Consider the following 23079-nt stretch of genomic DNA (forward strand, 5'->3'; position numbering starts at 1 on the left):
AAAATCATCTATTAATACTTGAAAGTAATTATGACCATGTAAAGTTGTAGGTTCTACTGGACCACAGACGTCTGAATGAATAAGATCTCCTATTTGCTTACTATGTCTCGACTTTGAATTATGAAAACTTCTTCGAGTACTTTTTCCTTCTATACAAGTTGTACACTTTTTATTAGGTACAGGTAAATTCAATGTTCTCAAATCATCATAATTAATGTGTCCCAACCTTTTATGCCAAATATCATTTCCATTTTCTTTTGAAATGTGAGCACTATTTATTACAATTTCCAAATCTAGAGTGTATATGTTGCTCATTTTTGTGCCACTCAAATATATATCACCTTTTCTTAATGTTACATTTTCTTGATCAAAGATTACTTGAAATCCTTTTCTTGTTATGTTGTTTATTGATAATAAATTATGGGACAAGTTCTCTACTAGTAATGCTTCCAATTCTATTTCTATGTCTTGATATTTTGTGTTTAATTTACCTTTTTTCTTCGCTATTAAAGTTTCTCCATTTGCTATTTGTATTTTAATTGGGTGTTTTAATTCTTGTATGTCTGTCATAAATTTTTCATTCTCCATAGCTACCATATGATTACTGGCTCCTGAATCTAAAATGAATTTATTTAATTTCTCCACAGTACACATGGCTAGAAATGCTAACTTTTGTCTATTATTTTGTGGTGTTCTGCCTCTGTATCTTGGACCTTGGCCCCTGGTCATGGTTCGGCCTCTTCCTCTATAGTTTCCAAATGAATTTCTGTAGTTCTGATTCGAATTTGTATAACAATTAACGGCTTTGTGCCCTTTCTTTCCACATTTAAAACATGCCATAAAGTTAATTTCATGTATAGTTTCTTTGCCTTTTAATTTTAATTCCGCATCCAGCAGTCTTGATTTCACAAAGTCTAGGTTTAACTCTTTGTCCACAGTCATGGTTTCCAGCGTTGTTATTACTGTTTCATACACATCCGGTAAAGTTAATAAAAGATGGGCCACCCTGTCCGTTTCTTCCATGTTATGTCCGGCAGCCTCCATGTCACTAATCACAGTGTCAAATGCCAGAAAGTGGTCTTGTAGATTTTGGTTATCTGTACATTTCAGTGATAATAATTTCTTCTTTAGATATAATTTATTAAATACAGATTTTCTTTCGAAAATTTCTTCTAATTTTAGTAACATTTCGGATGCAGTTTGCGCCTTTTTAATGATATCTATATATTTATCTGATACGCATTGCACAATTATTGACCGCGCCTTGGCGTCCTCAATCTGGAACGCTGTGATCTTTTTGTCGTCCTTTTCGTTCAATATGTCAAAATTAATTGCTTGGACTACACCTCTCTCTTCGAGTAGAGTTTTTATACGAAATTTCCAATGGGAAAAGTTCAATTTATCGGTCAGTTGAGGCATTAATAAATTTGTTGAGCCGGTAGCCATCTTTAAGTTCGACTTGATAGTAACAAAGAAAAGACGCTCCTGAAAAATGTGAGAACTAACGCTTCCCTACGGCCTGTGCCATCTGGCTTAATAGCAAATTACACTCTTTATCACTTTTATAATCTAATATCAGCCCATAACCTGTTAGAATTAGTTTAAATGAAAGAGTATTTAGTTAACTTATTTTATTACGTCTTGCACAGGTCAGGTTACCATAGAGAAGAAGGAATATTCATACAAATGTCATCGAGTCTTCTAGCTGTCATTTACAATTTACACAGTATAAAAATCAATGATCCCAACATAAAATATTATTATTTCTCAACTTTCTTCAACCAGAGCCTGACATTTCGCGAACGAACTTCTGAATCGGAAAATTTTGAGACCACGCAAATCAAACCGACCAAATTATTGGCATAACTTTACAGCTATGTCAAGTTCGTCGGTTTATTCCTAGTGTGGTAATATACTTATTTTTAATGGTAATAAAACAATCCATTTGTCAAATTTCAATTTATTAAGTAAATAGAATTTTGATAAAATATTAGCATTCAACCCTTTTGCCTTTATTGGTCAATAAAATTTACATTTACAATTTAACTCATCCTCAACTCCTATACATTTTTGTTCGATTTACAATAGGTACATAATTAGGTACATTTATTTTTACAGAAACGATTTTTCTATCAAGACGGCATTCACAAAATACTAAAATGACTTTCAGAACATTTAGAAGAAAAAATATTTAGAAATGATGCTAATACATTATTGCTATCAAAAACGATAAAAACACAAATTATCGTTATTTTACATTATTTGCTGTGCATAAATAAACACTAGAGGGTCACCTCTGCAAGACCATTTTTTTTAAACTGGTTAAGTACTCTTTTTTTAACACAAATTATTATACTAGTGTTAACCTTGCGATTTTAGAGATCAAATACCTAATACTTTTATTTACCCGAAGAGTAACTTCTTTTGAATCTGACGGTTAACTTAACAAATTAAATTAATATTATAAGTAGTCCATAATTGAATCGTCACGTGGCACCCTAATTAAAATAACAACTTAATTGAAATGACTGGGAAAAACATAGAACACATGACTAAATTATATAATAATGGACACCTACTTATTAGCTATGTGTTAAAGCAAATAATATAATAATACTACAAGTACAACCGTAATAAATAACGTCAAGAATACTTAAATGATATGATTAGTAGTAGTTGGAGACTGCACCATGTAATTTTATTGAAAAAAATGCAATGCATATTGAATTTAAATCCACTTTTTGCGCAAATGATTGGTCAATCAACTGCAAGCGTAGTTACTATCGGATTGATGTAGGTCCTAAGTATAACTGACCTTCATCAATCAGAAACAAAAGAATAAGAAAAATTATTCATAAATATCATTTTTTCTTCTTCTCTGATGTGAGATACAATAACTGGAGTCACATCACTTGTCGTCAAACTTTCTGTGGGCTGAGTGTGAGTTTACAAAAATGAAAAATTTAGTTTTGAAACGTTTCCCGCTAGGGGCGCTGTACAATCCGTCATACATTTAATGTCATTTTTTGACATAAAAACTCGCACTCAGCCCTCTGAGCTATTATGCGTCTGAAATAGACATGGCTCAGTCACGTTTTTTCGAAGAATCGAAAACACCAAACAAAGGAGTAGCAAAGAAAGCGATTTTCATATGTTTCTGATTTGAGGACAGTGTGCTTACCATTTACATTAGGTATGCTCGCTAGTGACCGCGTAAAAAAATACAGGAAATGTACGACAAATTGTACAGCGCCCGTAGCAGTAACTTTCAAGAACTAATCTTTATAGAAATTTTGACGCACTCATTAGCGATGACGTTTAATGTAACTCACGGTAAAGCTACTGACCACAGGATCACCGGATCGAGTCACTACTAAACTACAGTCACTTCAAAGTGTGACAAAGTATCACTTGATACTAAAAATAAATCACACGCAAGCACATTTTGGAGCAAATCCACTCGCATTTATGGACAATTGAGCAAACTAATTCCATATAAATTATACTACAAGCATCGGAAGCTATGAAAACATGTATATGTCATAGTCAAAGGTCGATATGCAGTCTCTTCGCGGAATGACTGGTCTATCCTAGGTTTGACCAAGACCTTCAGGCAAACCCCGAAGTGAATTCTTATTTCGGCCTTTGACTAAGTCAAACCTAGAAGTGCCTAAACTGTTCAGTCAAACGTCAAAACTAAAATAATCTGATTCGGGCTTTGCCTAGTCAATCCTAGAAACGACTGGCAGACTCGGTCAAAAGTAGACGGCAAATAGAAAACCGGCCAAGTGCGAGTCGGATTCGCTCACGTTTTCATTTCGTTTCGTAAGACTTTGTTGTTGTATGGGAAGGGTTTCGTGAGACTTTGTTGTTGTATGGGAGCCCCCCATAAATATTTATTTTATTTTAATTTTATGATTTATTTTTAAAATAGATATGCAACTAAATATTATGTGAATATTTCAAGGGTTCAACTGTTTAACGTTTTAATATCGAGTAGAAAACTGCAACAAGTCGCTTTTGCTGTATGGGAGCCCCCCTTAAATATTTAAGTATTTTATTGAATTATTTATTTTTAAAGTGAATAAAAAACTAAATATTTTGAGAATGATTCATGAGATACGAATCATGAGTTACGTGCCTGGTGATAGACAATCTTTAGCGAAGTCATAGTAATAGGGTCGCGTTTTAACTCTTTATCCTTTAATTTAAGGTAACAGAACCCTAAAAATTAGTAATTTCAAGATCGATCTAGAAACACTGACAAACAACCTCAGTAAATAAGTTTAGTTACTCGTACCTTCACCTAAAGAGACAGCTGCGCGTGCGCGTGAAAACCGCCCGTAACGCCTATGCAATAAGTTCAAGATCAATGAAGTATAGTTTAGTTTAAAGTCTTAATTGAGGTTTGACTAGTCAAACCCCGATTTCATTAAATTGACTTTCGACCTTTGCCTGACCAAATTAGTTACATCTAGGTTTGACTAACATTATTTAGTCAAAGGCCGAAATGTTTGGGCTTTGACTAAGACTTCTAGTCAGACCTGAGGATTGACTAGTCAAACCTAGGAGTGCCGGAACTTCGAGGTTTGACTATAACATATACATATCTAAGAACTTACGCTAAAACAGCACAAAATTGGATAACTAACTACAGTCTTTAAAACTAATACTAAACAGAAGCGTAAAATCAAGTGTTATCCTTCTGTGTTCAATACAATTATTGTAAAAATAATTTGCAAAGAATACCAATTTATGCCATAAGATATTGGATTGTTAACAAGTAACTTATTATACGGTTTTGAAGTCCGGTACACGAGTCACTAAACCAAGCAATTTTCAAAATTGTTTTCCTTAATTTGACTAGACTAGACTATGATTTTTAAATGACACAATAACTTGGAAAAAATGTTTTTGTATTTTATTTCTATAGCTGGAAAATAAAGTCACTGAATTTATGAAATTCAAAATTCTTGATAACTAACTTATCACTATAAATATCACACATTCCTAATTACCACAAATTTTCATAAGTTAATTGAGATAAAATAAAACTTAACTATACATTCAGACTTATGATAATATATCACTCTTATAGAGCTTATTGATGGTTCCAGCCACAACACAAATGTTAGTGTAATTTAACTACGTAATTTATGTTACACTGACTAATTTAAAACACATTAGTGTACTAGTGAAATGTAATATTAGTATTCGTACACGACTATTTATTTATGCAGTACATACTACTACTGCTGTGAGACTTGTCTGGTTTCTATATTTCAAGAGATAATGTCAATTGGCAAACCGATAACAAGTTAAACTTGTTATTACCTAAACATAAATCACATTACATTTTCCTCTTTACTTGATCAGTAGGCCTAGGATGCGCGCTGCGATAAGCTTGATCGCGCCATTTTATCAATTTTACGCGATAAGCCCATACATTTGTCGTCTAAATCGATAAGATTTTATCACGGCGCGCATCCTAGCCCGGCAGAAGACGACCAGTGCCGTATTATCCATAAGGCACTTAAGGCCAGTGCCTAGGGGCCCACTATGACCAGGGGCCCAGCACTCCCGATTAAAAAAATGAAAAAAAAAAACATACGTTAAAGATTATTTTTATGCAACAAAACTCAAACCACCTCAAAACTTCGCCTTATTTTGGTTTACACATTCAATCGTCATATTTCGATATTGTGGAAGTTAATTTTCGTAACGTTTAGGCCATAGAATTAGATTTTAAATCGGAAATAATTCCTACAAAAGATTTTATTGTTTTAATGGCTTCATTTGTTGCCCATTAATACTATCCTAGGTTTTCGACTGCGGCGGAGTTGTACTTAAGTGGTGGGGCCCCTCGAAAGGGCCATTTTTGCGGTTTACTGTTAAGTATACCGCGTAAAGGACTTAATGTATCGAAAACTGATCTTCATGACGGTTGAAGGACATTCAATCCTGCATTTAATAAGACAAATACATAATAATATGTTTTGGACAAACTGTTCTCGTGCTTATCTTCGACAAAGTGAGAAAATATACCCGCAGGGTCCCAAACCTTGAAAAGGGCCGCCGCCTTAGGGCCGCCGCCTTAACCAGCGTATCCCTGTTATGCCTCACGAGTTGGATTTACCTATCCTTGTTCCTCCTTCATCCTTAACTACGGTTGCTGCACATCTTCTCTGCACTCTCCTGAACGACTCTGTGTTATCTACTATGGCTGCCCCTCTTCCTTGCACCCTACTGCACCCCCTTTCGGGGGCCCCCACCACTTAAGCACAACTCCGCACACTGGTTCAAGAAACGATAAAAATGGAATTAGCGATTTATTCACTTTTTTCGATGGTATCATGTGTAGAATGTTATAAAAAACGTTTTGTTTAAGTTCTATTTTTCTGAGAAATGCGTAGTTTTTGCTATATTACATGTTTTGTGTTTTATTTGTATGAAACGTTTCCTTCACGAGGCTCTTATTCAAAATGTTAAAATTTGTTAAAGATGACTACTTATAGGTTTTAAAGAGTTATGCTAATAGAAGCTAATACAGTAACAACTTTGTCCCAGTGCGTCCCCGTTTAGGATATAAGTGATATTTTTTAAGGTACGAAAAAGTAAACAAAACATATGGATATAAGGCAACTTAATGATAATTTATTGATTTTCTAAAAGAAAAAGAAGCTAACAATCATTCCAATCTTAATCTTTTATTATTCAACATCATCATCAATATCTATAAACTCAAAAGTTTCATCATTATTTGAAGCTAGTAAATTTTTAACTTCATTAGGAAGAGGATATTTTGGACTCGCACTCATTTTTGGTCTTATTGTTGACAAAAAATGATCCGAAGAAATAAGTTTATTATTTAAAATATCACGATTGATCACTTTTCGGTTAAATTTACGCGTATGATTCTCTCTGATCTTTCTAAAATCTTTATTCCGCGATTCTGCAGCTTCTTCCGATAGTGCTCCTATTGGCATAATATCTAAGTGCAAAGCAAAACCAACTGACATGAATAATTTAACAAAATTAAAACTGATCTTTAAATGTCGATATGAACAAGTATGGCCTATCTTCATTGCACGCATGGATACGGGCTATGGAGACTATATTACACATTGCTTATAGACTAGAATTTAAAACTTGGACAGCAAGAGGAAATAAAAAAGCAATTATGGAGAAACGAAAAGCTGAAATACAATAACGGTTTCGCGATGAAACTGGATTGCTAATAGATATTGTGCAGCAAGGGGTTGGAACAACAAACAACGGAAATACTGCGCGTAGATTTTTTGCAGATCCAGAAAAAACATCCAACATCACTGGAGTTAGTCAAGATCTGATCGCTAGGTTGTCTGTATTATTATGGGCTATGGCTTCCGGTGAGCAAATAAACCACCAAAACCTCACAATATGGATGGGAAACCGCTGAGTTGTTCGTCAGTTTATACGGTTGGTATTACATACCATCCAGCATGCATAAGCTTCTTATACATGGAGGTGACATCATAAAGTACTTAGATATTATGCCAATAGGAGCACTATCGGAAGAAACTGCAGAATCGCAGAACAAAGATTTTAGAAAGATCAGAGAGAATCATACGCGTAAAATTAACCGAAAAGTGACCAATCGTGATATTTTAAATAATAAACTTATTTCTTCGGATCATTTTTTGTCAACAATAAGACCAAAAATGAGTGCGAGTCCAAAATCTCCTCTTCCTAATGAACTAGCTTCAAATAATGATGAAACTTTTGAGTTTATACATGTTGATGATGATGTTGAATAATAAAAGATTAAGATTGGAATGATTGTTAGCTTCTTTTTATTTTAAAAAATCAATAAATTATCATTAAGTTGCCTTATAGCCATATATTTTGTATACTTTTTCGTACCTTAGAAAATATCACTTATATCCTAAACGGGGACGTACTGGGACAAAGTTGTTACTGTATTAGCTTCTATTAGTATAACTCTTTAAAACCTATAAGTAGTCATCTTTAACAAATTTTAACATTTTGAATAAGAGCCTCGTGAAGGAAACGTTTCATACAAATAAAACACAAAACATGTAATATAGCAAAAACTACGCATTTCTTAGAAAAATAGAACTTAAACAAAACGTTTTTTATAACATTCTACACATGATTCCATCGAAAAAAGTGAATAAATCGCTAATTCCATTTTAATCGTTTCTTGAACCAGTGTGCTCCGTCGAAGTCGAAAACCTAGGATAGTCTTAAAGAGCAAGAAATGAAACCACTCTACTTATATTATACCTAAATGCGAAAGTTTGGATGTCTGAATGTTTGTTACTCTTCCACGCAAAAACTACTGAACAGATTTTTATGAAACTTTACAGTATTATTGTTTATAACCCAGAATAACATATAGGCTATAATTTATTACGATCTGTGACAAATGAAATTTCACGCGGGTGAAGCCGCGGGCAAAAGCTAGTTAAAACAAGAAAACTTTTTGTAGGAATTATTTCCGATTTGATTGATTTTCATGTTTAAGGCTGAGTTGCACCACCTTATTTTAAGCGTAACAATTCCAAAATTTTTGTATGGAATTTGACAGATTTTTGACGTTCGTAAAAGTAAAAATAAGATGGTGGTTTTATTAAGTGGTGGATGGTTATTTTAAGCGTAACAATTCCAAAATTTTTGTATGGAATTTGACAGATTTTTGACGTTCGTCAAAGTAAAAATAAGATGGTGCAACTCAGCCTTATTATTCTACTGGCCTAGTTGGCATTACTGCTTTGGTTTACATTACTTTATGTACATTTTTATTTTTTAATGTTTATGTTAGTTTTATAAAAATATTAGCTTTCCGCCCGCGGCTTCGCCCACGTGGAATTTTGTCTGTCACAGAAAAACTTTATCGCGCGCGTCCCTGTTTCAAAAACCGGGATAAAAACTATCCTTTCCCGGGACTCAAACTATCTCTATGCCAAATTTAATCAAAATCGGTTCAGTGGTTTAGGTGTGAAAGAGAGACAGACAGACAGAGTTACTTTCGCATTTATAATAATTAGTATAGATATGCAAGATTTTCCTATTCTTTGTTTAATTTTTAAATGACTCCGATACTTCGTGCTGTACTAGATAGTGGCGAAAGTCTTTTCACTTGATGGAAGGCGTATACCTTTGCAATGTGATGACTGAAGTCTGTTGTTGATGATGATGGTACCTTCATTCGGCCTTTTTGGCACAAAAATATGCGTGTATAGTTTTAAGTCCCTTTGTTGTTTTTTCCTTTTTGTGTCAAATAAAGTTTTTCTTATTCTTATTCATTCTATTTCGTAAGGTAGACAGTAAAAAATTCCAAATTGCGGTTTTGTGGGGGGGGCCCGAAACGAGCTGTGCCTAGGGGCCCCGAGATGGTTAATCCGGCCCTGAAGACGACTCATCATACTATAAAGAATTTTGTATTTTATCTAGTTGTAATAGAAACCATTTTGCTACAACAACACATGTCTGATGGGTTGTCATCTGTTCTTGACTTGATTTCTTGAAGTCACACTTTCTCAAAAATAATTTGTCCCTCTCACTCATCCAAGGAGCGTGCAAGTGCGAGAAAGTCAAATATTCATTCATTTTTAATGTTTTATCGGTTGTTCTTCTCTCAATTTTGCAATTACTTGCTTCAGAGACTTTACGCTGAATCACTGCCTCTCTCACTCACACAATAACCGTGCATGAGTAAGAGAGACAGATAGCGTAAACATCAGTTTTTCAAAAATTTCTGCCCATAACAGCAGCCATTTTAACTCAATTCCTGATCAACCAACGCGTCTTGCGATACAGAATGCGCCGAGCTTTGTCTCCTTCTCAATATGCACATCCTGACAGCTGGTGCCAAAAGATATATCAGTACAAACCCGGCTACAATAGATATGACACATAGGGCCCATTGTGCAGCTTTTATGGAGACTGCTGTCTCAGAATCCGATCTGGTGAGCTTGCAAGAGTCGATGAAGGAGTATGGAACGGTGTACGGGCCTGATACGCGAGCGTTGGGCCCACAGGAGGATGTGTCGAAGCCAATCCAACCTCCTGATCTGTTGAAGAGTACCTGTAAAATAAATGATTGTGGTGTTAGTATAGTCACGTGCAAAATTATGCATTTTCATTGGATTTGAACCTTAACACATTCCAAAATGAAATTTTAAAATTAGGGCAAGTACCAGGTCTTCTTCTTCCTACTAATATCCTACTAATATTATAAAGTTTGGATGTCTGGATGTTTGTTACTCTTTCACGCAAAAACTACTGAACGGATTTTGTTGAAACTTTACAGTATTATTGTTTATAACCCAGATTAACATATAGGCTATAATTTATGACAACATGTGACAAATAAATTTCAATAAATAAATAAGAGGTGTCTCAAAAGCGCCATCAATCGTCATTGGTTAAAATCTACAGCGCTGGACTAACTACTGTTTTTGACATTCGTAAATATTCATGCAGGGGAAGCCGTGAACCGCCATCTATCAACATGATATCTAACGGGGGTAAAACGATTTCCACGCGTACGAAGTCGCGGGCGGCCGCTAGTCTATTATAGTCGTGTCATACTCAAAGCCAAAGCTCACTATGCATTGCGGCAGCGGTGCGACGCCAGAGCGGTGTCACTGTGTCGTCTTACATAGAAATATCTGTGGCAGGCACACGAACGGTGGGGCGCCTTTTTTATGCTATAGTCTGATCCGGGAGCACGTAGAATTTTGACCAATGACCCCAAGCTACCCATCCTTATCGCTCACGCGTAATTATATTGCTGTCGCGACTGTGGGACGGGCGCCCGCAGTGAGTGTGCGAGCGTGACAGCAACATAATTACGCGCGAGCGATAAGGATACCCATCCCAAAGCTACCCAGCTTGGGGTCATTGGACAAAATTCTACGTGCTGCCGGACCAGACTATAGACATGGCAGGTATTTGACCGCAATCGCACCTGGTGTTAAGCCTCGTCGCGCGATATGGAGAAATCTTTGCGGTGTGGCGCCGCAACGCCTCGTGTGCTTTGGCTCTTACTGAACCGCTACATGTATCTGACGTGACTCAATGGAAACGACGGTTTTACGTCCCTTTACCCTTGAGAACTAGGAAGCACAGAATCTTCTCTTTTGGAAATCAGGTTGATACAATCCTACAGTAAGACACGGTATTAAAAACAAATACACCAAGCGGTTTTAACATGTGAGATGAGAATCGAACCCAGAACCTCCAAGTTGATAGTCTCATGCCCGTTTTCACCATCAATCCCTAATTTATAAGTGACCTCTATGGTAACACATGACATGAATTTTGTTGTCAAAGGGGTCACTTAAAAATTAGGGATTGATGGTGAAAACGGGCATCACTCTCTATTTTTATGCTAGACAAGGCAGGTATTTGACCGCAATCGCACCTGGTGTTAAGTGAGATGCAGTCTAGGATGGTACATATCTGCCCAGTAAGTGCCTATTCATTTTCGCCTTGAAAACGCCCGGATTATAGTGTTCAGGAAATACAGCAGCAGGCAGCGAATTCCAGTCCCTAGCTGTTCGCATTATAAACGAGTCGTCGAAACGCTTAGTACGAGCTGGTGGAGTATCGACAATGTAGGGATGGTACGCTAGCCTGCGTCTGGTTCTCCGGTGATGGAAGGGGCCTGGTGGAACTAGGTTGTATAATTCCTTCGCATATTCTCACTAGCCTGTAGAAAACCGTTAGAGAAGCAACTTTACGTAGCAAATTTATTTATATTTTACGAAATAAATCATTTACCTTCAGACCCTCCATAGCAGTATATCCGAGCACTGTATCCACACCTCCCGCCTCCAGCCCCAACTTGTAGCAGAACTGAGACACCGAGCCGCCGTCCCCGCTGCTGTTGCGAGCGGTCACCACTCGCATATAGTTCTGGAAACGACAAGGTTATTTTATTATTTACTGTACAGGATTTGAATTTTTATTATTAAAGTTTCGGCCAAACCAACGCGATCACACGCGATCAGCTGGCGAGAAGCGATGACGATCAATGCATTTAAGGGTTCGGCCAAACCAACGCGATCACACGCGATCAGCCGGCGTGCAGCGATGGCGACCAGACCTAAATACATTGATCGCCATCGCTGCACGCCGGATGATCGCGTGTGATCGCGCTGGTTTGGCCGAACCTTAAGTCTGGTCGCCATCGCTGCACGCCGGCTGATCGTGTGTGATTGCATTGGTTTGGCCGAACCTTACTATTATGGCCTAATTTACGTATTTTGACAGTCAAGATCTCTCTGACGTTCAGAAGTCGTCCCATTGAAAAACAGTTCTGAATCCGTTTTCACAAGGGTGATTTCGATAGAACGATTACTCGATAGGATCGCAACATTCGCAACTTAGCGATTTGTTGTCGTTGATGTTTTGTTACGTGAATAAGACCGAAAGACGTAGCGACCTCATAAAGGTAGCAGGAAGGCGCTGGATGCAGGCCGCTACCAACCGGGCGATGTGGAAATCATTCGGGGAGGCCTATGTTCTGCAGTGGACGTCCTGTGGCTGAAATGATGATGATTATTCCCATCTTTTGTTAAAACTGACGCAACTTCTGTTCCCAAAACGCTAAAGTTTATATCAGAAACAAAGTCAACAAAATATTTTTTATGAAAATACTTACAAGCTCACATAGAATTGACCAGTGTAAAGCAGATAACTTGAATAGTTTGAAATTGGACAGAAGACTGACTCTGAGATTTGCGCCTTAGACGATTATCACACTGCACCGCGCTCCGCCGCGGTCCGCGTGGCTACATTATAAAGATTCCCGCGCGGAGACGCGTTGTCAGTGTGTTGTGCCGCGCGTGTTTTCTATACAAACTGAGGTGCTTGCATACAATGAGCGGATGGCGGAGCGCGGTGCAGTGTGATAATCGCCTTACATATTCTCAATAAGGCTGTATAAAATAAGTCGTGTGCCACACCTGACACTCAATATTTTTCTAATAATTTGGTAATGTTGTTTTACAGCAGGGATGGCGAAACTTTATGAATCAAAATCAATGTTCCACTTTACTAGTGGCGCGTGCCATCGATTTGCCATCCCTGCACTACAGTGTGGTGTAACGTCGCCGTCAAATGGCGATTTCTTATTAAATGCGTGTTTAGCATGAGTGTCAGTTTTTACCTAATGGATAATAATATCCATTTACCCACAGTATATTATAGTGGAAATAAGTATTACCTGAGGCGGTATCTCCAAAGTGAAGTATTGGTTATCAGCGACATCGCTCAGTAGGTCTATTTGAAGCCACGGCAGCGCTAACCATTCTTGAGGCTCGGGCCAGCAAGCTGCCTAAAAATATAGTCTTGCATTAAAATATCGAAAACAATTATTTCTGAAGTTCATCTGCAATCATCTAACAAGTGAATGGTTACAGGTTCAAGTCTAAAAAATAAAAGTTTAAAATTATTTTCTACTAGCTTTCCGCCCGCGGCTTCGCCCGCGTGGAATTTTTCGGTTTTTTATAATATAGCCTATGACACTCAGCAATAATGTGGCTTTCTAATGATGAAAGAATTTTTAAAATTGGTTCAGTAGATCCCGAGATTACCCCTTACAATTTTACAAATATACAAACTTTACCTCTTTATAATAGTATAGACTAGCTTTAGCCCGCGGCTTCACCCGCGTGAGATTTCGTTTGGCACAGATCGTCATTATTTATAGCCTATATGTTATTCTGGGCTATAAACAATAATACTGTAAAGTTTCATCAAGATCCGTTCAGTAGTTTTTGCGTGATTTTCATTTATAATATACTCAACATCAAATAAATCGCACCTTCCGCGACTCGAACTTTAAAGATTTTCTTCTGACACAATCATGGTACCCCAACAATATTGGTGTTATTTGAAAGCCCAATAAATATCCTTAAAGAAAAATACATTCAATTTCTTAATAAATGATTAACATATACCATAAATGTGACTTGAAAAAAGACCTCACTTTGGGCTCACCTCTGGGATCAATTAGACCAATTTTTATGGCTATAAAACCAAATAATGATCTCACGTGTCCTCTTTAACCGATGGATAGTGATTAATCCCAACTTAACAGTTTTATAGCCATAAAAATTGGCTCCAGCGTAACTACCTATTTTTTGAAGAAGTGACTCTGGATCCTTCTAAAGACAAATTTTTGGGGTAAAAACCTTTCCTATAATGAAATCAAGTTTAGAACTAGGCTTTTAAGTAGTGCCAATATTGGTGGGAAGTGGGGATGCATACGTTTAAAAGTGCTTGTCGCGGGAGGTGCGATTTATTTGACGACGAGTGTATTAGTAGGAATAGTAGGATTTCTATTACCTTACAAAATTTAACAATCAAATGTAACTTACCTCACCATGATACCAAAATTCATCTAATATTAGCATGTTCAGTGCCTGGGACTCTTGCCTTAATTTGTGCACCAACTGAAAAATAGGATAAAAATTCATTCTTACATGCATAACATCTTTATAACATACACAATCCCTCACTTATACAGGGTGTTTGGTAAATAGGTATATGAGCCGACACTAGCCCATGTTAACATGGGCATATAAATGGTATGGTGAAGTCAGAAATTTGATATCATCATTTTATTTTTTTAATTTTCATACAAAATATATTTTATAAAATCCGATTTGTATGAAAATTAAAATAATTGATACAGTGAGAAATCTACACAGATGGTGACTTAATTTTTTACTGTGTTATTATTAATCTTACCTCTCTGTATACTTCATCTGGTAATCTAATGTCTGTAGTACCACTATCAACAATACTTTTCTGCTGATTGAGTTTCTGGCACATTTCTTCATTGGGGTTATCGGAAACAAATGTGTCAGGTGCGATTGAATTATTCAATGTCTCATTTGGATGCCTGATGCCGATTGCAAGAACGCCAATTTCATACCATCGCTTGTGGAGAATTGGTGTTCGGAACGGAGATGTGTTATTTGGTATATTCTCATCAACTGAAATTTAAAATCAATTTTAGCATTAAAATATGGTCATCATCATCATCATCATCTCAGCCATAGGATGTTCACTGCTGTACATAGGCCTCCCCCAATGCATTCCATGTTACCCGGTTGGTAGCGGCCTGCGTCCAGTGCTTTCCTGCTACCTTTATGATGTCGTTGGTCCACCTTGTGGGTGGACGTCCCACGTACCACGTCCCATTAAAATATGGTATCAATGATAAAAGATTTCTATAGATAGAGTACAGGTACAAGCGTACAGGCCTGATAAAGGTAGCAGGAAGGCGCTGGATGCAGACCGCTACCAACCGCGCGATGTGGAAGTCATTGAGGCCTATGCTCAGCAGTGGACGTCCTGTGGCTGAAACGATGGTGATGATGACAGGCTTACAGGAATGTTTTATTGTGGTGTGCTATTGAAATATCTTTAACACAGTATTTTACAGTGTATGTGATTCTAAATGGCACAATACATGCAGGCACTTATATCTATTCACAAATTATGTACGAACCTATCATAGAAAACTTTCCATAGTGAATAGCATTAGTTGTGCTTTGAACTCCGCACAATTTCAATTCAAAGCTGACACTTTTGCCCAAATCACATTCAAGGGAGTCCAACCAAGATCCAACTATCACATGCTCTCCCCACGCCCCTACTGGTTCGTATGCCAAGCCGAGAAGACCCTGAAAACATAAAATAAATTGTTAATACATAAACTACCATATTACAGAAAGCAATGAGAATACATTTACAGAACTTAGATAAATCTTAGTGACTTAATTTTAGTGTCTGAACTTCAGACAATAGCTTCAATTCTGTTCGCTTCACTGTTCACTTAGCTTAGGTACTTCAAACTCTGAAAGTACCAGAGATAACACAGTTATTTTACGAGTACAGAACAAAGAGCAAACTTCCAGGCATTTTAGTAATTTAAATTTGCATTATTATGAATTTACATAAGTTAGATAATAACCATATTTATACATCCTTGTGTATTTTTATTATCAGATGAATTAGGGGCTTCTCTGAAATTACTACCAGTAGGTATTTAAGAATTAAAATGATCAGAAAAAGTAAAATGATAAGAATGTTTCAGAGCAAGAATAAACCATACCTGCCAACCTGATCCATTCACAAAGAATTTGTGACTCTTTGTTATAATTGCAAAATCTGATCTTACTTCTCGAATATTTTTCAATGATGGTATTTCAACAAAATCTGTCACATAATGTCCTATCCAATTGCCTTGTGAATACTTCGCCTGAACCTGTAAAAATTTAAAGGTGGTGGTAGGTAAATGTTTCTAGTAATAAATAAAACAAAAAGATACCAAACTTTTATCAAATTACAACTTCCTAGCTTCAAAACTACAAACAACAGCTATCTTATCAGTTAAGCAAATACTGTGATTTAATATTAAATAACATGTTAGTACACTGTTGTCTAACTTGTTCATTTCCTATCAGAATTACAGCTGTCTCAGATCTTGTTGGAAGATGGTATAGTTGAAGAATAAGAAGTTTGAATTAAATCTGTTAAAAATATCAAACCTCCTTGCCACTGTCGTCCAATGTTGTAGAGTTATCTACATGAAAATATTCGTCATTTTCACGCCGTGCGTAAGAAGCTATAGCCAACGTTGTACTACCAGTATCAACAATAACTCGAAGCTGTAATGAAAATGTTTATTGTAATAAGTAAATAATTTGTGCCAGCTTTTTTGTGTATTTCATTCTTTTTTATCTTGTGTAGAATAAAGTGTGTTCTATCTATAATAATACAAAACTTACATTAACAAAGAGAGAAAATAATATTACAAGGTTTTTTCCATACCTTTTGTTTAGGGTGTCCCATAAGAATATCTATTGAGTACGCTTGGCCGGCATCACCGGATAAATTGTATTCTTCCGCACGAATCGAGCAAAACCACAAAATGATTTTAAATAAATAAAATAGCTTCATGTTGATTAATTTGGTACCTTATTGGTACAAACTTTGTCTCTCAGACTCACGGTCGATTTAACAATATTACGTTTGTTGTAACTGCACGCAAGCAACAGTATCAATCAATTATTAATTACACTTTACATTATCAAGCGTGTATCGTGTTGAATGCCAAATGTTGAAAATGCAAATCGAATTTTGCAAAATTGCAAGCAACTGTTCAAAAAGCATCTAATTTGACAGTAATGACAATTGACAGTGCACTAGAGATAGGCAATTATACTAAATGTTTGAATTATTCGATTGCAGAAGTCTTTCGTGTCGTTGGACAAACCTTACAAAATCATTCGTATTTGGAAAAAGAGAAAAACAAATTAATTATAGTTTTATCACTAGTACTAGTTTATGGACATTATTCGAATCTCATATGAAAGTAATCTCTTATGTAAAGCAATCAATAAATCCCGTGTGGCAATAGAATGATCAAAGCATCAAATCAATCACAAGTGGACTTTATTTTGAGAGCGAAAAAGACCAATTTTGTTTGGCAATGTGAATTTATGTACTAGTGATTTCATTTGATTTTTATTTTCGATTCTTAATATTAGTAGTTAACCAAGCCATTCGATTGTTGGAGTAACAATCGCCCATCTTCTACAGTGCACTATTGACAGTAATGACAGGTCCACAGATGGAGGCCACACTCCGAATACCTACTTGAAGCACAACCTTTGTATCACTATCTCGCTCTCTGTGGGCAGACTCTCTCTTTCTAAATAAACAAAAAACAAAATTAAATTTGCTCAAAGTCAATGAAACTCAATGTAAAATCTTTATTTCTTGACATAGGTATCATTAAATGTTAAGTGTAAATACTAGTAAAACGTTTTAGGAAGAAATTACTGTGAAAAATGTTTACAAATGATCCAATGTCGGAAATCACGAAAAAAACACTTACGCGTGGAATCTTAAGTCATTTCCAGGACACCACGTACTACCGCAACCATACACTACAAAATTTTGCACCATTTTTTGTGATAAAACAATTATTTTGTCCTGTAAAAAATCTCAAATGAAATTAACTGCCTAATAAACAAAATAGTAAACAACCGCCATGATGGGCCGGATTGGGCCGATGTTGCCACATGGTATCGATTTCCCAGGAATTGGGATTGTAATTCCCTAATTCGCCAACACATTAAGCCTAAACGGCCGACTATTTTGTGTTTTTTAATTTAACTAGGTAATCGTAGTTCAAATATTTAATTATTTATTTGTTTAACTTCTGATTTGGTTAGTGAATTGGCTATTTCGAAGAATTTACTAGGAGATTTCAATAAGGAGATAGCAATACTACAGTTCACACTAAAAAGAGAGGTCGGCCCACAGAGAGCGAGATAGAGATAAGTAGGTATTGGACTCAAGTTGTTGTTCCAAGTTTGGCCTCCATTTTTATCTTTAGCTTCATGCAATCCAACATTCCTTGATCAATGGTAGTGTTCCGAAATCAGCTACTCATCATGTTTACTACACATTACACAAATAAAAATGTATAGTAGGTATTCTGTATTTCAAATACGTTGTAAGTTATGTGTATACCTTGATTTTTTAGAATCCAGCAGAGATGTAAACATACACTTTCATACACAATTACACCATAATCACTTACGTCTTCATAATATCATACACATTATTTAACAAGCCCATGAAACCAACTTTATTTTCACGTTTATACAAGTTTGAAATCAATCTTTGAAACAAATTATTTTAGCAAAATACGTGGACGATGAAAATTTGTGAGACTTGTCAAATTGACTTGACGTTTAAAATCATGTGTTATCTCCATATTGTCTATGACTTGTCTCTGACACATCAGTGCTGTAACCTGTGAGTCATAGACAATAATCTGTAAATTTAATCGATATTATTTTAAGTATTCACTTATCTCGATTACTGATTAATTTTAAATAAAAAATATACGATACTTTGTTTAGTTTTCCAGCGATAACTTCGACGATATTGGAGATAACGTAAAAATTATTTTTCTACTTTTTCAGAGTCAGTTTAATTTTTAGTCGGTTTTATTTAAACGAAATTATTTTACTTATTTATGCAATTATGCTTACGTATTGTTCCATTGCTTATTTTCCTATATAAGTAAATAAAATAAAAGAAAATAAAAATCTTCTTTCAATGAGGGTTTTCGCGATTGAAAAATCCGCCAGATGGCAATACGTAGACGCGAGGTCCAAATGCTGCGTGATTATTGGATTTTGACATATCTGTCAATGTCATGTCAAAAATAACCAATCATGCAGCATTTGGACCTCGCGTCTACGTATTGCCATCTGGCGGATTTTTTAATAGCGAAAACCCTCATTGATAGCATCTTAAATTACCTCCCTAGCGGAATAGAGCAACAAAGAACTAAGCGAGCGAGATGTCACTAGTATAGGTGTACCAGAATCTCATGGCAAACAAAAATATTGGAAAAGTGTGTTTTTCATATGGCAATTGTCTATGGTTTAATTGTCACCTGTCAAAGAAAATTATGACATCTGTCAGTCGCTGCAAAAATTTTGTAATCTCTTCTTGACTATTTGTTATTTTTGTGAAAAAGTCGAAAAAGCTCAAGTAAGTCATATTGTTTTCAATGTGAATTGTAAAATAAGGCATAATTCAAAGTCAATCTTTGATTCTAAACGCGCCGTCGAGTTGACAGTGAGTTGGACTGAAATGTTTGATACATTTAGCTTATTACCCAACTGCGTCAGAAGGAGGGTTATGTTTTTTTATTCTTACTTAATAGCTGCTTTATCGATGTTTTCAGGTATATCTCACAAATTGGTGCAAAGGAATGGTCAAAATGTTATGACCATGTAAAGAAAATTGAAAAAGATTTCATCAAGCAAGATTGAATAATGGAGAAGTTTCCAATTTTTTTCTTTTAAATAAACTTGAAATAAATATAAGTAAAACTAATAATAATTGTGAAAGAATCATGAAAATATCTCTACAAATAAATAAGTTACAGGGCCCTAAAGTTGCGCATAACTATTCACGCCGTTTTGATCGGTGTATTCACGCACGACAGTCATTCGGGGTACAAACAGTAAATCACCCCTGATCCAGTGCTGTTGACAGATCCATATTTTTTTTAAATCTATTTCTATTTTTTTAAGTCACTCAAGATTCTTTCTTAGTAAAATTTTGTAACATTTTTTTAAATATCTCAGACCTGGCCATTTATACAAAAAGAACGGCACCGCCTGTTCCAATTCCACGCTAAAATAAGTATGTAGGTAATTTAAATAATTAATTTCCCAGACATTTCTGGATCGATTTTAAAAAAAACTTCACCGTCTTTTTAGTTTTGGTATATATTTTAATCCCATTCAGAGAAATATAGTTTTTTTTAACATCAGGAAACTTCTCCATTGAAATGTTGGAAGAACAATTTATTTACAACACCTCTTTATCTTGATCATCTATTGAAGAACAAGAAATGCAAGTTGAGTTCTTAGAATCGTTTTCTAGTTCTGAATGAAGTGATAAGTTAAAAGTATGGTGCATAATAAAATTAGTTACTTTAAGTAATATACGATTTATTTATAACAATATTCTTCATACTCATACCTACCTAAAATGTATATTCGTACTTCATGTTCATTAATATTAAAGTCATAAAAGTAAAAAATTAAATAGTATCAAGATCGTTTATTCCAATTTCCCCAGTATTGCTCTCAACAAAGTTTATTTTCCCTATTTGCCATGAGATTCTGGTACACCTATAGCAACACTGTCAAACAGAACTTTTTGCAACTATTTGAAGTTTAATAACTTTACGGATATCATTGATTGTTTTACTGTCCAGTGTGTTTTTTGATTACATCTGTGCATACAGTTTGTTTCCTGTTCTCGAAAATTTCATAATCAGTTCACATTCAATGTTGCGACCTTGTTGCATATTTTTAGTAGGTATTTTGACGATCACCCGGCGATGATACGCAAGTACTACAATAATTTCACTTCGCGATTAACGAGAGGTTTTGTCGCATCACTAGTTCACAGACTAAAAATATTTTTATGTCAGTTGGCCATTTTTGATGACATTTCTGCTGATTTCTAAAAAATTAGACTGTATTGTCGATGATACTGAATAAACATTTTTTCTTTCTTTATTTATTTCTGTGTTCACCTCAACTCATTTTCTAACTTTATCTGGGGGCACGGCAGTGCCCCCAGACTTGGCCATCGCACTAAATAATTTAATTTACACGTGTTTTCATGCGATGGCCAAGTCAATATATTTATGTAAAACGTTAAAGATTTCCTGGCCTGGACTTGGTATTACATGGATCTCACAACTTTTTACCGTAGAACAACTGAGTTGCGAGACTTGGTTTTTTTGACAAGTATTGTTTTTGATGGTTTATATTTACTTGTATGTTGATCACAGAATGATCATGACGCAGGTCATAGAATGAGGTTGATCGCCTCAACTGATCAACTTTTACTGGGCGAAGAACATGCTTAAAACGTATTATGATCAAATCGGAACACTTTCAGTTCAGTTTCTGAACGTTCTTTTTTGAACACCACAGAAAAGTTATAAATAAGGCAATAAAAAAGTTAAAAGCACAATTATTTATGCAGAGGATAGGTTGAGAAATAGAGGATAGATTCGGCGTAGCAGTATAGCTAAAGCTATAAAAAGTTCTCGGAGAAAGTATTGTGAGAAACAAAAATTCCACGGATGAGCTATTTCTAAACGTTAATTCGCGCCAATTTTTTTGACTTGACATTGATGACATTTCAATATTTTCAATCTACTTTGGTGAACAATTGTTTTGTTGTTGATTTTCTGCATTAAATGATTAAAACATGAGTCTGTGGGTGGATAAACACCGACCTAGAGATCTTATGAAACTAGATTTTCATAAAGATCAAGCAGTCCGGCTAAAGAGTTTAGTGCAACAAAGTGATTTCCCACATTTGCTGATATACGGTCCCTCTGGTGCCGGTAAGAAAACACGTATTATGTGCCTGCTGAGAGAATTGTATGGTTCAGGCGTGGAACGCCTAAGGCAAGAAACGATGAACTTTACCACCCCATCGAACAAAAAAATTGAAATTATGACTGTAAGTAGTAATTACCACATTGAGGTTAACCCAACTGATGTAGGAATACACGATCGTGTTGTTATCATGGATTTAGTGAAGAATGTAGCTCAGACACATCAAATTGATTCATCAGGCCAGCGGGAATTTAAGGTTGTTATTCTGAATGAAGTTGATGACCTCACCAAAGACGCACAGCATGCGTTACGACGAACTATGGAGAAGTATGTAGCTACTTGTAGATTGATACTCATTGCTAATTCGATATCACGAGTTATTCCAGCAATTCGGTCCCGTTGTCTAACAATAAGAGTCCCAGCACCTACAGAAATTGAGATTTCATCCGTTCTACATTTGGTTTGTAAGAAAGAAGGATTAAGTCTGCCATCCGAGTTGGCAATGCGTATAGCTAAATGTGCTGATCGCAATTTGCGACGTGCGTTACTTATGTGTGAAGCATGCAAAGTCCAACAATACCCATTTACTGCAGATCAAAAGGTTCCAGAACCAGATTGGCAACAATTTATCAGAGAAACTGCTTCTATGATTTTATCTGAGCAATCTCCAAAAAAACTTGGGGAAGTTAGACAGAAGCTGTATGAGTTGATAATACATGGTGTCCCTCCTGATATGGTGTTTGCAGGCCTGCTGAAAGAATTGGTTCGTAACTGTGATATGGCGATGAAGTGTCAAGTGGCCAGTCATGCTGCAATGTATGAACATAGAATGAGACTTGGAAACAAACCTATTTTCCATCTAGAAGCATTTGTTGCTAAGTTTATGGCTATCTACAAAAAGTTTATGGAAGAATCCCTTGGTGATGCATTTTAAGACTGTTTATTAAGTGCAGTATTAAACATTTTGTAAGACAATATGCAATAATGTGAGATTTCCCATTCTCAAAGGCTGTTATGAATGTATTTCGATTATAGAAATTCCAAGAGTGTCTCGATCAATATACATAAAATTATGAAGTTTATTTCAGAGTTT

At 35.8% G+C, this 23079-nt stretch overlaps 2 protein-coding genes across 2 annotated transcripts; one reads left to right on the forward strand and one right to left on the reverse strand.

Moving 5' to 3' along the window:
• Positions 1–9438: 9438 nt before the first annotated feature.
• Positions 9439–17190, reverse strand: LOC135075857 (beta-secretase 1-like). The gene is made up of 9 exons (XM_063970316.1): positions 16858–17190; positions 16575–16694; positions 16139–16291; positions 15533–15707; positions 14767–15014; positions 14394–14468; positions 13238–13348; positions 11791–11925; positions 9439–10090 (listed from the first exon to the last, which is right to left on the reverse strand). The coding sequence occupies exons 1-9, from the start codon at positions 16984–16986 to the stop codon at positions 9782–9784; spliced, it is 1455 nt and encodes a 484-aa protein (XP_063826386.1). The 5' UTR covers positions 16987–17190; the 3' UTR covers positions 9439–9781.
• Positions 17191–21760: 4570 nt separating this feature from the next.
• On the forward strand, positions 21761–23068 carry LOC135076122 (replication factor C subunit 3). Its single transcript, XM_063970588.1, has one exon. The coding sequence runs from the start codon at positions 21853–21855 to the stop codon at positions 22918–22920; it is 1068 nt and encodes a 355-aa protein (XP_063826658.1). The 5' UTR covers positions 21761–21852; the 3' UTR covers positions 22921–23068.
• The last annotated feature ends 11 nt before the right edge of the window (positions 23069–23079 follow it).

This window comes from Ostrinia nubilalis, chromosome 11 (assembly GCF_963855985.1).
Source record: "Ostrinia nubilalis chromosome 11, ilOstNubi1.1, whole genome shotgun sequence".
NCBI classification, from domain to species: Eukaryota; Metazoa; Arthropoda; class Insecta; order Lepidoptera; family Crambidae; genus Ostrinia; species Ostrinia nubilalis.

What these genes read in the sequence shown, in the direction of transcription:
- LOC135076122 (XM_063970588.1), top strand. Translation starts at nt 21,853, where the DNA reads ATGAGTCTGTGGGTGGATAAACACCGACCTAGAGATCTTATGAAACTA.
- LOC135075857 (XM_063970316.1), bottom strand. Translation starts at nt 16,986, where the DNA reads ATGAAGCTATTTTATTTATTTAAAATCATTTTGTGGTTTTGCTCGATT. An exon ending in CAGATGAAGTATACAGAGAG is followed by an intron (nt 14,469 to 14,766) that starts GTAAGATTAATA and finishes CCTATTTTTCAG; the next exon opens with TTGGTGCACAAATTAAGGCA. An exon ending in CTTTGGAGATACCGCCTCAG is followed by an intron (nt 11,926 to 13,237) that starts GTAATACTTATT and finishes TGTCGTTTCCAG; the next exon opens with AACTATATGCGAGTGGTGAC.